Here is a 14,923-nt window from a genome sequence, read left to right as displayed (position 1 = left end):
AATCATTGGTTTCTGTGGTTTTTAATGTGTCTGATTTGCAAGGACACAAGAAATCCTGAGAAGACCAGCTATAGCCATGCGTTCCACTCCTGCTCTTGCTGCATCTTGTGTGTAGCTCAACTGCTTTCAGGTCAGGGCCACATAAATAGGTCATAGTTCTTATGATCAAAACATGCTGCTGGTCCCCAGGAAAGGCTGCAGCCTCCATGGACAGCCGGGCAGCCAGCAGGGTGTCACAGCCATACCGAGGCTTCAGCAGCTTGGCAGCTGGAGAAGCAGATGGTGGCATGTTCAAATCTCAACAAGACTTTCCAGAACCTAGTAACTCCAGTATTAAAAAGTAACAGGACCATGGTAGAGCAGGGTGAAGCCAGCAGCATGCCATACGGATAGTTGTCCTGGCTGCTCCACTTCTGACATGTCCCACTGATGTGCAGGGAGCAGCGAGTGACAAGGCCCAAGTGCTTGGGCAGTTACCACCCAATTGGAAGTCCCTCATGGGTTGGATTCCAGGTTCCTGGCTTTGGCCCGGCCCAGGCCAGACCACTGCAACCATTTCCAGTATGAAACCAGCTGAAGAAGGACTTCATTGCTTTCTCACACAACTTAAATTCTTTAATTTATTTATGTATTATTACTATTACTAAAACATTTGGGCCCAGCATGATGGTGTAGTGGCTAAATCCTCACCTTGCACGCTCCAGGATCCCATGGGGGTGCCAGAGCATGTTTCTGGCTGCTCCACTTCCCATCCACCTCCCTACTTGTGGCCTGGGAAAACAGTAGAGGAAGGCCCAAAGCCTTAAGACCCCTGCATCCTGGAAGACCTGGAAGAAGCTCCTGGCTTTGGATCAGTTAAGCTTCGGCTATTGCGGCCACTGGGGCAGTGAGCCAGCAGATGAAAACTGGAACGGAAGTGGAGTAGCTGGGATACAAACCAGCACCATATGGGATCCCAGCGCATGCAAGGGGAGAACTTACACCACCAGTCTACTGTGTAGGGCCTTCGGTATCTCCTCTCTAAATCTGCCTTCAATAATAATAAATTTAGGGCTCAGTGTGATGGCCTAGCAGCTAAAGTCCTCACCTTGAACCTGCTATGGCACAGTTCTAATCCTGGCAGCCCCACTTCCCACCCAGCTCCCTGCTTGTGGCCTGGGAAAGCAGTGTAGGATGGCCCAAAGCCTTGGAACCCTGCACCCACATGGGAGACCCGGAAGAGGATCCAGCCTCCTGGCTTCAGATCAGCTCAGCTCTGGCCGCTGCGGTCACTTGGGGAGTGAGTCATCGGATGGAATATGCTCCTCTCTGTCTCTCCTCCTTTCTGTATATCTGATTTTGCAATGAAACTAAATAAATCTTTTTAAAAATAATAAATTTTAGGGCCCGGCGCGGTGGTGCAAGTGGTTAAAGGTCCTCACCTTGCACGCCCGGGATCCCATATGGGCGCCGGTTCTATCCCAGCAGCCCCGCTTCCCTTCCAGCTCCCTGCCTGTGGCCTGGGAAAGCAGTCGAGGACGGCCCAAAGCTTTGGGAACCTGCACCCGCGTGGGAGACCCGGAAGAGGCTCCTGGCTTCAGATCGGCATAGTATCGGCCCGTTGCGCTCACTTGGGGAGTGAATCATCAGACAGAAGATCTTCCGCTCTGTCTCTCCTCTCTGTACATCCGCCTTTCCAATAAAAAAATAATAAAAATAAATATAAAAAAATAAATAATAATAAATTTTAAAATAGAGCATTTGGTTCCAGCATTATTACATTGCCGGTAAAGCCGGTCTGTGATGCTGGCATTCTTTATAGCTGCCTGTTCAAGCCCTGACTACTCCACTTCAAAGGTAGCTTCCTGCTTAAGCACCTTGGAGGCAGCAGAAAATGACACCCTCATTGGGGTCCCTACCACCCATGTAGATCAGGATAGACTTCCTGGCTACTGGTTTCTGCCTGACCCAGCCCTGGCCATTACAGATGGAAGTCCCTCCTGTTTTAGCCAATAGCTTTCTCCGGGTCTTCCCCCATGCATGCAGGGGCCCAATCCATATTTCGCTGCTTTCCCAAGTACTTTAGCAGGGAACTGAACTAGAAGTAGAATAGCCAGGTCAAGGGTCTGGTGCAGTAGCCTAGTGGCTAACTCCTTGCCTTGAACATGTCAGGATCTCATATTGGCACAAGTTCATGTCCTGGAGACCCCGTTTGCCTTCCAGCTCCCTGCTTGTGGCCTGGGAAAGCAGTTGAGGATAGCCCCAAAGCCTTGGGACCCCACACTTACATGGGAGACTCAGAACAAGCTCCTGGCTCCTGGCTTCGGCCCTGGGAGTCCTGGAAGAAGCTCCTGGCTCCTGGCTTTGGATCGGCTCAGCTCCAGCTATTGAGGCCACTTGGGAAGTGAACCAGCAGATAGAAGATCTTTCTGTAAATCTGTGAAGCACATTTGGGATCCTGGAGCTTGCAAAGGGAGGATTAGCCAGCAGAGTGTGCTGGGCCCCCAGGGAATTTTCATGATAGCTACATGGGAGGACGGAGGCTTTACATGTGACACATTCTGTCCCAGACCTGGAATTTCCTCAAGAAGAAGCAGCAAATAATTTGTCAACTTGGTGATTAGAACCCCATCGGGGCAGCTGAGCCACTCCTTCAATTCAGTGAATTTCTTTTGATAAGTGGTTAATCCTAAAGGAAAGGCAAGGACGCCTTGAGCTAAGGGAGACCAGAAGCTGGGTTCTGCCTCTGCATGAGGAACACTGAACTTCCTGACACCACATGGCAGGTCGATCCAACTCCGAGGCAGCAGGGGGATGGGTGAAGGGAAGGCCACCGGGAAGCTCATCCTGCTGCTGCCCACAGCCGCCATGGTCCTCATCTGCTGCTGAGCCCCCTGCGGCGGCATCTGCCAGCGCCCAGGCCTGGCTACGCGACCTCGTGGCGAGTGTAAGAAATGAGAGAATCCTGGCCTAGCGCAGTAGCCGAGTGGCTGAAGTCCGCACTTTGCACGCACTGGGATCCCATATGGGCTCAGGTTCTAATCCCGGCGGCTCTGCTTCCCATCCAGCTCCCTGCTTGTGGCCTGGGAAGGCAGTTGAGGATGACCCAAAGCCTTGGGACTCTGTGCCCGTGAGTGGGAGACCTGGAAGAGGATTCAGGCTCCTGGCTTTGGACTGGCTCAGCTCCGCCCATTGCGGTCACTTGGGGAGTGAATCAGCGAACAGAAGATCTTCCTCTCTCTCCTCCTCTCTGTATATCTGACTTACCAATAAAAACAAATAAAGCTTTATTATTATTTATTTATTATTATTATTATTAATCTTACTTAGTTAATTAGGCACAAAGGTTCAAGGGCTACAGGAAAGGGGTAAGACCATTGTTTCCACACTAATATCATCATTTTTTATTTCATTGTATCTGGGGTCAGGGAGAAACAACACGGAAATGCAGAGCAGAAACTTCCTAATCCTGTGAACTGGATTACAGATAAAGGCAGAGGTACAGGAACTCCCATAACCTCACTTTAACTCCTTCTTGCTGTTGATACAGAAATTCCTCCAACCTCCTTCCCCTCAGGCCTGTGTGATCCTATCTAAGAGTTGGTCATTGTTAACTGACCATCAGCCAGTCCATGTGTTTGATTATTAGCTCCATGCACCAAGTCCATCGCTGCCAGACAGCGAACAGTCTCCCATGCAGGTACAGAATCTCAAAGTTTTCCCAGGCACACAGCAAGCTGGATGGGAAGTGGAACAGCCAGGATATGAGCTGGTACCCATATGGGTTCCCAGAATATGCAAGGCAAGGACTTTAGCTGCTAGGTTACCATGCCAGGACCAGTATGTCATTTTTAAAAAATATTTATTTATTTTTATGGGAAAGTAAGATATATATAGAGGAGGAGGGACAGAGAGGAAGAACTTCTGTTGGCTGGTTCGCTCCCCAAGCAGCCGCAAAGGCTGGAGCGGAGCCAGTCCAAAGCCAGGAGCCACTTCCTGGTCTCCTACATGGGTGCAGGGTCCCAGGGCTTTGGGCCATCCTTCACTGCTCTCCCAGGCCACAAGCCGTGAGCTGGATGGGAAGCGGGGCTGCTGGGATTAGAACCTGAGTCCATATGGGATCCCAGTGCATGCAAGGAGAGGAGTTTAACCACTACGCTATCACGCCGGCTGTGCAAAATGTTTTTGAACAGTAAAACAGCGATTTCAGCAAACGTGCTGAGCAAACACAATGTGGCCAGAAAGTGCTGGATTCCTGAGTAGCTGCTGGGCATCAGGGTGCTGCACAGAGAGGACAGTGTGTGCATCTGTGCTCAGTCCAAGGAGCAGGAAGAACTGTGGGTCAGCACCACAGTGCAAACACTTTGAAGTCCAAGTGACAGTAAGTCACTTCAAAGCCGTCCTCCACTGCTTTCCTGAACGCGTCAGCACGAAGCTGTATCGCAAATGGGGCAGCTGAGACTCCAACTGGCACCCATGTTTACTGCCAGCACTGCAGGCAAAGGCTTGACCTGCTACACCAGGGTGCTGGCCCCACTTGCCTGCTTTTTCAGATGTTATTATCACTAGCAAACACTGCCTTGATCAAGTGAGTAAAAGAGAAATCGAGAAGGCATCTGGGGCAGACAAGCACAGACTTTCACGGTGGTTTCACAGGGCTATGACTCCACACGACACCATCTGTGAAAGTCACTGGGCTCTGATCTGGGGCTACACACTCAGCTTCCTCTGCAGAGGTCATGTGGTCTTGGTTACCAGTCACAATTCACTGTCAACAAGCCCATTTCTTTGCAGTTATTGTGGATTCTGAGAACAAAAGGAAAAAACAAGTAATTGATTAAGGCAGAGATTTTCCCATTAGTCAAAGTGTTTACATACTTCAAATAAAATCTGAGCCCGTTAGCCTGACACGTGGAAAGCCAACTGCTTTCTTTTTTTAAAAAAGATTTATTGTTATTATTTTTCTATTGGAAAGGCGGATATACAGAGAGGAAGATCTTCCGTCTGATGATTCACTCCCCAAGTGAGCGCAACTGCTTTCCTGGGCCACAGGCAGCAGGCAGGGAGCTGGAAGGGAAGCGGGGCTGCCGGGATTAGAACCGGCGCCCATATGGGATCCCGGGCATGCAAGGCGAAGACCTTAACCACTGCGCCATCGCGCTGTGCCGGGACCCCAACTGCTTTCTAACTGAGCGGAGGTAGAGGAAGTTCGAGGACTGGCACGGTGCCCTAGCACATTAAGCCAGCATCTCAAAGGGGCTCTGGTTCATGTCCCGGCTGTTCCACTTCCCATGCAGCTCCCTGCCTGGCGCCTGGGAAAGCAGTCGAGGACCCTGCACCCATGTGGGAGACCTGGAAAGAAGCTCCTGGCTCCTGGCTTTGAATCGGTGCAGTTCCAACCACTGCAGCTGCTTGGGGAGTGAATCAGTGGATGGAGATCTTCCTCTCTGCCTCTTCTCTCTGTATATTCATTTAACTTTCCAATTCAGAGTAAATAAAAAATAAATAAATCTTACAAAAAAAAAAAAAAGAAAGAATGAAGGGAGAGAGATGTTTTGCATCCACTGGCTCACTTCCCAAATACCTGCAGCTAGCAGGGATGGCCCAGGTCATTGCCAGTGACAGAAGAATCCTCTGGGTCCCCCACAAGGGTGCAGGGGCCTAAGGACTTGGGTCATGCACCCACTGCTGTCCCAGGTGCCTTAGCAAGGAGCTGGATCAGAAGTGAAGTAGCTGGGACTTGAACCAGATGCCAGTGTTGCAGGTGGCAGCTCTACCCACTGTGCCCGAGGCCAGCCCAAGGAGAAGCATTTGATGCAGTGATCAGGTCAGCACTTGTAATCTCGTAGTCTCAAACACAATGAAAACAAATTGGAGAGTTCATTTTTTTTTTTTTTTGCCACTATAAGTTTATCTTTTAGATTCTATTTCCTTGAACTTTGACTAGTAGCCCATGTTGCTGTAAAGGATGTCAGGACTGTTATTATAATTAGGACGCAACACTGTTAACACTGGATCTAGCTGGTTGCATTTAACAGCACTGTGGTGATATATATATATATAAAGTCCTTGTTTTGAGGAAAGAACTCTACCCAGGACCCTGTATGGTGAGACTTGATTCTTTTCTGCCTTTCACTTTTGTTTTTGAAAGGGAGTTATGGGGGCTGGCAGGATGGCTCAACAGGTTAATCCTTTGCCTACAAGCACCGGCCTCTCACGTCTGCTCTGCTCCACTTCCCGTCCAGCTCCCTGCTTGTGGCCTGGGAAAGCAGCAGAGGACAGCCCAAGTCCTTGCGCCCCTGTACCCAAGTGGGAGACCCAGAGAAAAGCTCCTGGCTTCAGCCACTGTGGGGCATTCAGAGAATGAAGCAGCGGATGGGAGATCTTTTTGTCTCTCATTCTGTTAGTCGGCCGTGGCAATAAAAATAACAAATCTATTTTTAAGGCACTAATAAAGAGAATTGAAACAGAATTTTCCATCTGTTGGGTCACTCTCCTAACAGCTGTAGCTGCCAGGGTGATAGGGTTAACTGTCAGGTGAGAGATTCCAGGAACTCTGGGATTCCTAAGAAACACCTGCATCCTGTCCTCACGCACCTGCGCTCTGAAACACGAGCAGGCAGGCAGGAGACAGGTACAATGGTGCAGCTTTCAGAGCTCCAGGCAAGCAGTCACCTTCCAGGCGTGCTGTGCTCTGTCTACCCTGAAGCGACAGGATGGGAATCCTGAGGTTTTTCATTGTAAATCATTTTTTTTTTTTAGGATTTACTTATTTTTATTGGTGAGGCAGATATACAGAGAGGAGAGACAGAGAGGAAGACCGTCCTTCCCATGGTTCACTCCCCAAGTGGCTGCAACAGTCAGAGCTGAGCCGATCCGAAGCCAGCAGCCAGGTGCTTCTTCAGGGTCTCCCCCACAGGTACAGGATCCCAAAGCCCTGGGCTGTCCTTGACTACATTCCCAGGCCACAGGCAGGGAGCTGGATGGGAAGCAGGGTTGCCAGGATATGAACTGGTACCCTTATGGGATCCTGGCACATTCAAGATGAGGATTTTAAGCACTAGGCTACCACACCGGGCCCACATTATAAATCTTTCTTGAAGTAACTGGATCAGAATCCTAAACATTGTAAATTTTCACCTGCTCATTATGTATTTACGCAATATCATTATATATTTTAAATAACTCCTATTATGTATTTACCCAGTATCATGCAGCTATTGATTTCCTCATTGATGACTGCTATAAAAAACCCCATTTATTTTGTTGAATGCACTTCTTGTTCATGGCAAGAGGTTGCTCCAGGACTGGAAATTAAAACCATTTCATTGCCTTGGAGTATCACTCGAATTCTTTGAACCCCAACGCCAGGGCTTGTCTAGGCTGGAGCCAGGAGCCCCGAGCTCCCTCTGGGTTCCATGTGCATGCAGGGGCCCACACTAACAACCATCTCAATAAAAGCCATTTCCACCTCTAAAAAAAAAAGATATTTATGGACAGGAAGAATGGTAAACAGCGCACCCTAGCTGGTGAGCAACACCAGCCGCTGCCCAGCTATATAATTTTTTTAATGTATTTATTTATTTTAAAAGATTTTTTGTTATTTTTTATTACAAAGTCAGATATTTTATTGTTTTATTATTTATATTTTATATAGTCAGATTTTTATTACAAAGTGAGAGAGGAGGAGAGATAGAGAGGAAGTGGAGCTGCCGGGATTAGAACCGGCAACCATATGGGATCCCGGTGCATTCAAGGCGAGACCCTTAACCACTAGGCCACGCCGTCAGGCCCTAAAATATTTATTTTTATTGGAAAAGCAAATATACAGAGAGGAGAGACAGAGAGAAACATTTTCCGTCCGATGATTCACTCCCCAAGTGACCACAACGGCAGGTACTTGCTGATCGGGAAGCCAGGAGCCAGGAGCTCTTCCGGGTCTCCCACACCGGTCGATGCAGGGTCCCAAGGCTTTGGGCCATCCTTGACTGCTTTCCCAGGCCACAAGCAGGGAGCTGGAAGGGAAGCGGGGCTGCCGGGATTAGAACTAGCGCCTACATAGAATCCCAGTGTGTTTAACGCAAGGACTTTATCCGCTAAGCTTCCAGGCCGGGAAGTTTTTGTTTTGTTTTAATGCTGACTGCTTATTACTGAAGCGCTCTTGAGAACTGAAGCCTGTGTCTGTGGGCCTACACAGCTGGCAAGAGGCACAGCATGCTTCTCACAGGCACTGTGCCAAGGGGTTTAAATTCCCGCCCCAAATCAGTGGGTTGGAGGACACTATTATTGCACCAAGTAAGTACCTGGGAAAAGAACTGTCTGGCCCTCCTGGGGCTGTCGTGAAGATCAAAAGAGCAGGCCCAGCACTGGAAGCCAGGAGGTGTGAAATACGCATTTACTATTTATGCTTCCTGTTACAGACAAGTATGTTGTCTATGGCTCACAGCAGGTGGAACAAACAGGACTTTCAACTCAGTTCCGGAAAAAAACCTAAAGCACTTTGCTTCCTTTCTTCTTTAACACTTTCCCTCCAGGCCGGGGGCTGCGGGAGGGCCGGGCAGCGCTGTTTGGGTCCCGTCCTCCGGCCCGTCCACACCCGCTCCGCACGCGCGGCCCTGCGAGCTGCCCACCGAGTGCCCGGTGACTTCACGACACCCCGCGTCCCTCAGGCTGGGATATCCGCTCCGCAGCCGGGAGCCCGAACCACGCTGCTCTCCCGCCTGCGCAGGTGACCCCGTCGCCGACCCCCGAAGGGCTGTTCTTCCCTGCCCAGACAAGACGGGCCTCCAAGGGTCCAACACGCTAGCCCACAATCGCCACACTCCACGACCCACCTCCCCCTCGGCAGCGCCGCGCGGAGCCCCCAGCGCGCCGTCCTCCCTGCGAACTACATTTCCTACAATCCCATTCGGCCGGACCACCTCCGTTCGGGGTGAGGGGTGCTGGCGGGGGCGGAGCTGGGGGGTCTCCCAGGACAGATCGGTGTCTCCCGATGTGTCCTGTCGGTGTCCCTCTGATGTGTGAAAATAAATTCTCTGTAATTCTGGAGAAGTCAGTCACCTGTCTCGGTCAGGTACGACGTTTGCCTTTTGCACCTCTTGGCGCCCCCCCGTCCCTAAGACGGCAGATGGTCGAGCCCAGAGCGCAGAGGGGCGGGTCCCTGGAGCGGGCAGCGTGCGCATGCGCGCGGGCGCAGTTTGGACGGGCGCCGCAGGGCCCCCAGCCCCTAGTGGGTGAAGGTGAGTGGGGCGGGGCGCGTGCGGGTGGACTGGCCGGCTCCGCAGGGTCCGCCGCAGGTGCAGCGCTGCCGTCCCGGTCAAATCCGAAAGCCCCTGATCCCAGGTCAGAACCTGCGAGTGCCAAGGGAACGGCTGTAGCGTTTATATGTAAACATTTTTTTTTTTATGCCTTCATGCTAGCCATTCTTATCATGTGACTTGGTTAAGGTGTTAAAATTTGCGTCCTACATTTTCCTCCTAAAGTACGAAGATCGGCTTGGGTGAGTTCTACGAACTTTCCAGCTATGAAAATCTGTGGTTTATGAGCCGTAGAACCTAGATTACATCACAATATGTTCATGCAAACCCTCGCCGGTTCCATTTCTCGGTTTAACATCAGTGAGACACAGCTCCAAGGATTTTGGCAGCAGCCGTAACAAGCACTGACCTTTTTGTATGTGTGATTTGACATCCTAGCTTTTCCCCCTTGTTGCTGAAAATAAGACAGGAGTTGTTACTCAGCCTGTTCTTTGCTGTTCTCTTCCAGCTCGTTGCTGGGGAGAACTCTGGGTACTGTGACACGTGATGATGGCTCAGCTCTTAAGATCCCATCTGCTCAATGCTTCGGTAATTCCTACTCGAGTTAGGACACTTCCGCATCTTGGTGTCCTTCAAGGGAGAAGGATGTTGACCCACAGGTCCAAAAAGAAGCTCAGTGAATATTACAGGCTGCTGAATTTGGACGAAGGATGCTCTGCGGATGATGTAAGGGAGTCCTTTCGCAAGCTTGCCAAGCAGTACCATCCAGACAGCGGCTCTAAGACCGCTGATGCTGCAGCGTTTATAAAGATCGAAGAAGCTTACAGGAAAGTGCTTTCCCACGCCATGGAACAAAGCAATGCCAGGAGGCATAAAGTTGAAGAAGCAGAGGAAGAAGAAGAAGACAAATTCAAATATAAGACGCCCCAGCACCGGCATTACTTAAGTTTTGAAGGCGTTGGTTTTGGGACTCCCAGTCAACGAGAAAAACAGTACAGGCAGTTTAGGGCAGACAGGGCAAGCGAGCAGGTGATGGAGTATCAGAAACAGAAGCTGCACAGGCAGTACTTTGCTGACAGTGTCACCGTTAGGGATGTAAAACACAGCAGAGAACAAAAGATAACTCAGGCCATCGAGCGTCTAGTGGAGGACCTCATTCAGGAATCCATGGCCAGGGGGGACTTTGACAATCTCAGTGGGAAAGGGAAACCCCTCAAGAAGTTCTCTGGCTGTTCCTATCTTGACCCCATGACCCACAACCTGAACAGAATCTTAATCGACAATGGTTACCAACCAGAGTGGATTCTAATGCAAAAGGAAATCAAGGATACCATCGAGCAACTCCGAGAGGCCATTTTAAATTCTAGGAAAAAGCTGGGGAACCCCATGACAGCCGCTGAGTGCCAGCAGTGGAGCCAAGTCTGCGAGCAGTTTCAAGAAAACATCAGGAAGTTAAACAAGCGAATTAATGATTTTAATTTAATTGTTCCCATCCTGTCCAGGCAAAAAGTCCATTTTGATGCACACAAAGAAATTGCCAGGGCCCAGAAAATATATGAGACCCAAATGAAAGCGGAAGAAGTCGCAGAAGCACACTCGGATCCCAGCAGTGAGGGAGAGAGAGAGAAAACAGCTACAGTCAGGACAGGTGTGTTTAAGTGGGTGAATCTGTGCAAATTGATTAAAATATGACCAATCAGATGTCCACTGGCCCAGGATTGCCCGACGTAATTTTCACTAGGGATGCTAAAATCTGTTGCTGTAACGTGAGAATTTGAGAACTGGGTGCCTTTGTAAGTTTTCCCAAAACTAGTTACATCCCTGGTGAGGTGTATGTATGAAAGCTGTAAGAAAGTAAAGGGATTTTCACCCAGCTTTGCTCCAGCAATAGCAAGCAAGAAGGAGAACTTGTACGAAAGCAGCTTAAATCGTTTCAGAGTTTGGATGTCAGTCATCAGGTGTAGTGAGCCTGCGCTGGGATTCAGAGAGGATATTCCGGAAGTCTGGGTGTAGTTGAAGTTCTAATCACTTAAACACAATTATCATTTGTCATTTTGAAACACAGGTACTTAATGATACACCTATACATGGATTATGAGAAATCAAAAAACTAAGTACAATGAAATTTAACCAATTAAACTTACAAATTATTATTAATATTTTACTATGACAAGTTTGTGAAAGTTGTACTGCTGCAATTGTTAAAGCTAGAAGCTGCTTCTAAGGCTTGTGGGACATCCTTCCTGTGAATCAAAATGTTAAGATCAGAAAATCAGCCTGATAGAATTACTGCATTCTTCCCTTTTCGAAAGTCTTTTCTGGGTGCAGAATAAAGAAATGAGTATACATTGTGCTTTTTCCTGTCTGCCTTCACAATCCATCAACCTCAGGAATTGGCCAACTAGTTGATGTGGCAGTTCTAGAAATAATACTCTCGTGTCCACTTTTTAAAAGTTTCAGTGCATTTTGCGACCTTTCAGATGTGTTTGAAGTCCTTGGGTCAGCACAGGTGTGAGAGTTCACCTCTAGCTTTCTTTGCCGCCTGAGATTGTCATGTTAGCTTTCCGTAAATCTACTTAAATCTTGTGTCTTGAATCAGTCACCCCAGCTTTTTGGCAATATGTAAACCCTAAGTTCGTGTCTTAGGGGCTCAATTTCCTGTCTTAGGCAGTCTTTAATAAACAAAAGGAAGACATCTGAATTTTGGGCATTTACATGTTTTGGCAAGGAACAAGGAATTGCCATGCCGGAAATTGCTGTGCCACGTCCACTTGGCAGAACATCTGATGTTCAGATCTGAATTTGGGTCAAAAGCAGAGGAATTGTTCTTCCTCTAATCTGGATCCGTGGGGTCAAGTTGAGGTTTGGAAGTGTGGGGATGGTAAGCCTTTCTGCTGAGGTAAGGGGGCATTAATTGGCATAATTATTTCATGAATTGTCAGTTTTCTATAAGGATAGGCTTAAGGTAAAAAAAAAAATGTGGTACTATGAAATACAGCTTTGTAATAGTCATAGTTCCAACACATTTTTAAAAGGTTGTATTATGTGAATTTCATAAAAAAATAGAAGTTGGCTGTAAAAGGCCGCATTGCAGCAACATCAATCCAGATGGGATGAATTTCAGTATTGGACAATGGGAGAGGTGAGATCACCAACGGACTTCTCCAAATTGTTAATTTCAGCACGATGCACTTTATGTTTGTAAATATTGTCTATAATTTAATAAAATTTAATGATTTTTCAATGTCTCGTTGTATAACTATTAGTACAATGATAGCAGTAATAATATTTTTGGCTGCCCTCCTAAGTACATTAAAAGGACTTAAAAGATGTTTGTTAATGTTGGCTGGCAGTGATACAACAGGCTAATCCCATGTGAGTGCCAGTTCATGTCCTAGCTGCTCCACTTCCCATCCAGCTCCCTGATGATGGCCTGGGAAAGCTGCAGAGCGTGATTCTTGAGCACCTGTGTCCATGCGGGAGCGCTAGAAAAAGCTCCTCCTGGCTCCTGGCTCCTGGCTTTGGATTGGCTCAGCTCTAATCATTGTGGCCCTTTTGAGTATGAACCAGTAGATGGAAAACCTCTCTATTTCTCTTTCTGTGTAAAATGTGTCTTTCAAATAAAATAAATACATAAAAATTAAAAATAAAATATTTATTTAAAAGGTACAGTGATGGGGACGGGGGAGAGGAATTTTCCATTTGCTGGCTCAGTCCCCAATGGCCGTAAAAGCTCGAGCTCAGCTGGGCTATAGGCAGGAGCGTGGAACTCCATCTGTATCCCATGTGGGTGGGCAGGGACTCAGATCCTCTTCTGGTGCTTCCCAGATGCATCAACAGGGAGCTGGGAGTCCCAGGGGATGGTTTATCTCACTGTGCCACACACCTAAAAAGCTTCCCAACAGTTTCAAAGCTGTAACCAACATTGTTTTAGTTAAGAAATTATATAAAAACAGATTTGATTATGTAACTAAGTTTCATGCCAGAAAAAGGAGTTTGGCCAATGTACCACCTTGTTAAATTAAAATTGGTCACTTCTAATTGCAGTGTTGATCTTTTTCCTTTTATTTATATATATATATACATAATATATATAAATATAATATATAATATATATACATATAATATATATATATACACACATTTATTTTTATCAGAAAGGCAGATTTGCACAGAGATGGAGAGGCAGTGTTGGGACAGGCCCAAATCATAAGTCCATAACTCCATCTTGGCCTCCAACGTGGGTAGCATGGGACTACATATTTGGGCCACCTTCTGCTGGCTTCTTGGGTGCATTAGCAGGAATTTGGCTTATTAGCATGGAAGCTGGGACTTGAGCTAGCACTCTGATATGGGATGCCACCATTGCAAAGGATTAGCTTAACTCACTGCACCACAGCTCCACCCTCCTGTTCTTTTTAACATGTATTTGAGGGCCCTGTGCAGTAGCCTAGCGGCTAAAGTCCTCGCTTTGAATGCACCAGGATCCCATATGGGCGCCAGTGCTAATTCCTAAAGCCCTGCTTCCCATCCAGCTCCCTGCTTGTGGTTTGGGAAAGCAGTGGAGGACGGCCCAACGCCTCAGAACCCTGCGTCCACATGGGAGACCTGGAAGAGGCTCTGGGTTCCTGGCTTGGAATTAGCACAGCTACTTGAGGAGTGAATGATAGGATGGAAGATCTTCCTCTCTGTCTTTCCTCTCTGTATATCTGACTTTCCAATGAAAATAAAATAAATCTTTTTAAAAAATAAAACAAAATGTATTTGAGAGGGAGAGTGTGTGAGCTGCCTCACTCTGATGACCCACAAAGGCTGGGACCTGACTGGGGTTGCCAGACAAGAGCCGTTTCCCAGGGTCTGCGTCAGCAGCAGGAGGCTGGAGTCAGGAGCTGAACCCAGATACTCTGATGAGCAGTGTGTGGGCTGCTTAACTATTAGCCAAGTTGTTGTCATTGCTTGTTGGCCTGAATCTGGGCCCTGCTAGCTTTGCTGGCACCTTGGGACGAGTGCACAAGTCCCTGGAGGGAACAGCTGTGTTCGTCTGCGTTTCTTCCCCGCCGTGTCTCCACAAGGAAGGCTTGCTCTTAGATACAGCCCTGCCAGGGCCAGAGCCCCTCTAACCTTGCCTCTGCACTCACCACTATCCATTCCTGACATTCTCTGCTACCAGGTGCCTCCATGCCCATGGCTGGCCTCAGCCGTCCTTGGGATCATTGCAGTAGCTCCCAGGGGTGACTCCTGCTGATTTGCATGTTCCTGAAAGCTCTGCCTTTCCCTTGGACTATTTCATTCCTTTGGTTTGTATTTATTGGCATTCCCAGTGAGCATATGCCATTCTCTTGTCTGGATCCATGGTAGTTTGCAGTTGGAGGACATCAGTGGACCCTGGCCACGAGCCATCATTTGCTGCATTCCCAAGTGTGTTAATGGGAAGATGGATTGGGAGCAGAAGCAGGACTCGAACCCAGGCTTTTTGATAAGGGATGTGAGTGGCCCAAGAAGCATCCCAACAATTGTACCAATCACCTTGCCACAGTGCCCATCTAGGATTTCAGGGCTGCTGGGGCAGACATCCTGCCGAGTGTCTCACTGGGCTGGCACTCAGGTACACATGGGCCTGGCTTTCTTTTGAAGCTCTGGGGAGAAGCCTTCCTTTGCTTTGTGTCTTCCAGCTTCCAAAGGCCACC

General features: G+C 48.3%; 1 protein-coding gene across 4 annotated transcripts; it reads left to right on the top strand.

Moving 5' to 3' along the window:
- The first annotated feature begins 9,155 nt into the window (after nt 1-9,155).
- Nucleotides 9,156-11,937, top strand: DNAJC28 (DnaJ heat shock protein family (Hsp40) member C28). Of its 4 annotated transcripts, none has more exons than XM_040980760.1 (2): nt 9,156-9,218; nt 9,745-11,937. In XM_040980760.1, exon 2 carries the CDS (start codon nt 9,783-9,785, stop codon nt 10,926-10,928), a length of 1,146 nt encoding a protein of 381 aa, XP_040836694.1. In that variant the 5' UTR covers nt 9,156-9,218; nt 9,745-9,782; the 3' UTR covers nt 10,929-11,937. The 4 variants fall into 4 exon arrangements, with proteins under 4 accessions (XP_040836694.1, XP_040836695.1, XP_040836693.1 ...); XM_040980761.1 differs by lacking the exon at nt 9,156-9,218 and adding an exon at nt 9,259-9,478; XM_040980759.1 differs by lacking the exon at nt 9,156-9,218 and adding an exon at nt 9,505-9,651.
- Nucleotides 11,938-14,923: the final 2,986 nt, after the last annotated feature.

Source organism: Ochotona curzoniae, unplaced genomic scaffold (genome assembly GCF_017591425.1).
Source record: "Ochotona curzoniae isolate NIBS_2020 unplaced genomic scaffold, NIBS_Ocur_1.0 contig_3498, whole genome shotgun sequence".
NCBI classification, from domain to species: Eukaryota; Metazoa; Chordata; class Mammalia; order Lagomorpha; family Ochotonidae; genus Ochotona; species Ochotona curzoniae.
This window is presented reverse-complemented; position numbering and strand designations above follow the sequence as displayed.

Bases quoted from the DNA above. Each gene is read 5' to 3' on its own strand.
- DNAJC28 (XM_040980760.1), top strand. From the start codon at position 9,783: ATGATGGCTCAGCTCTTAAGATCCCATCTGCTCAATGCTTCGGTAATT.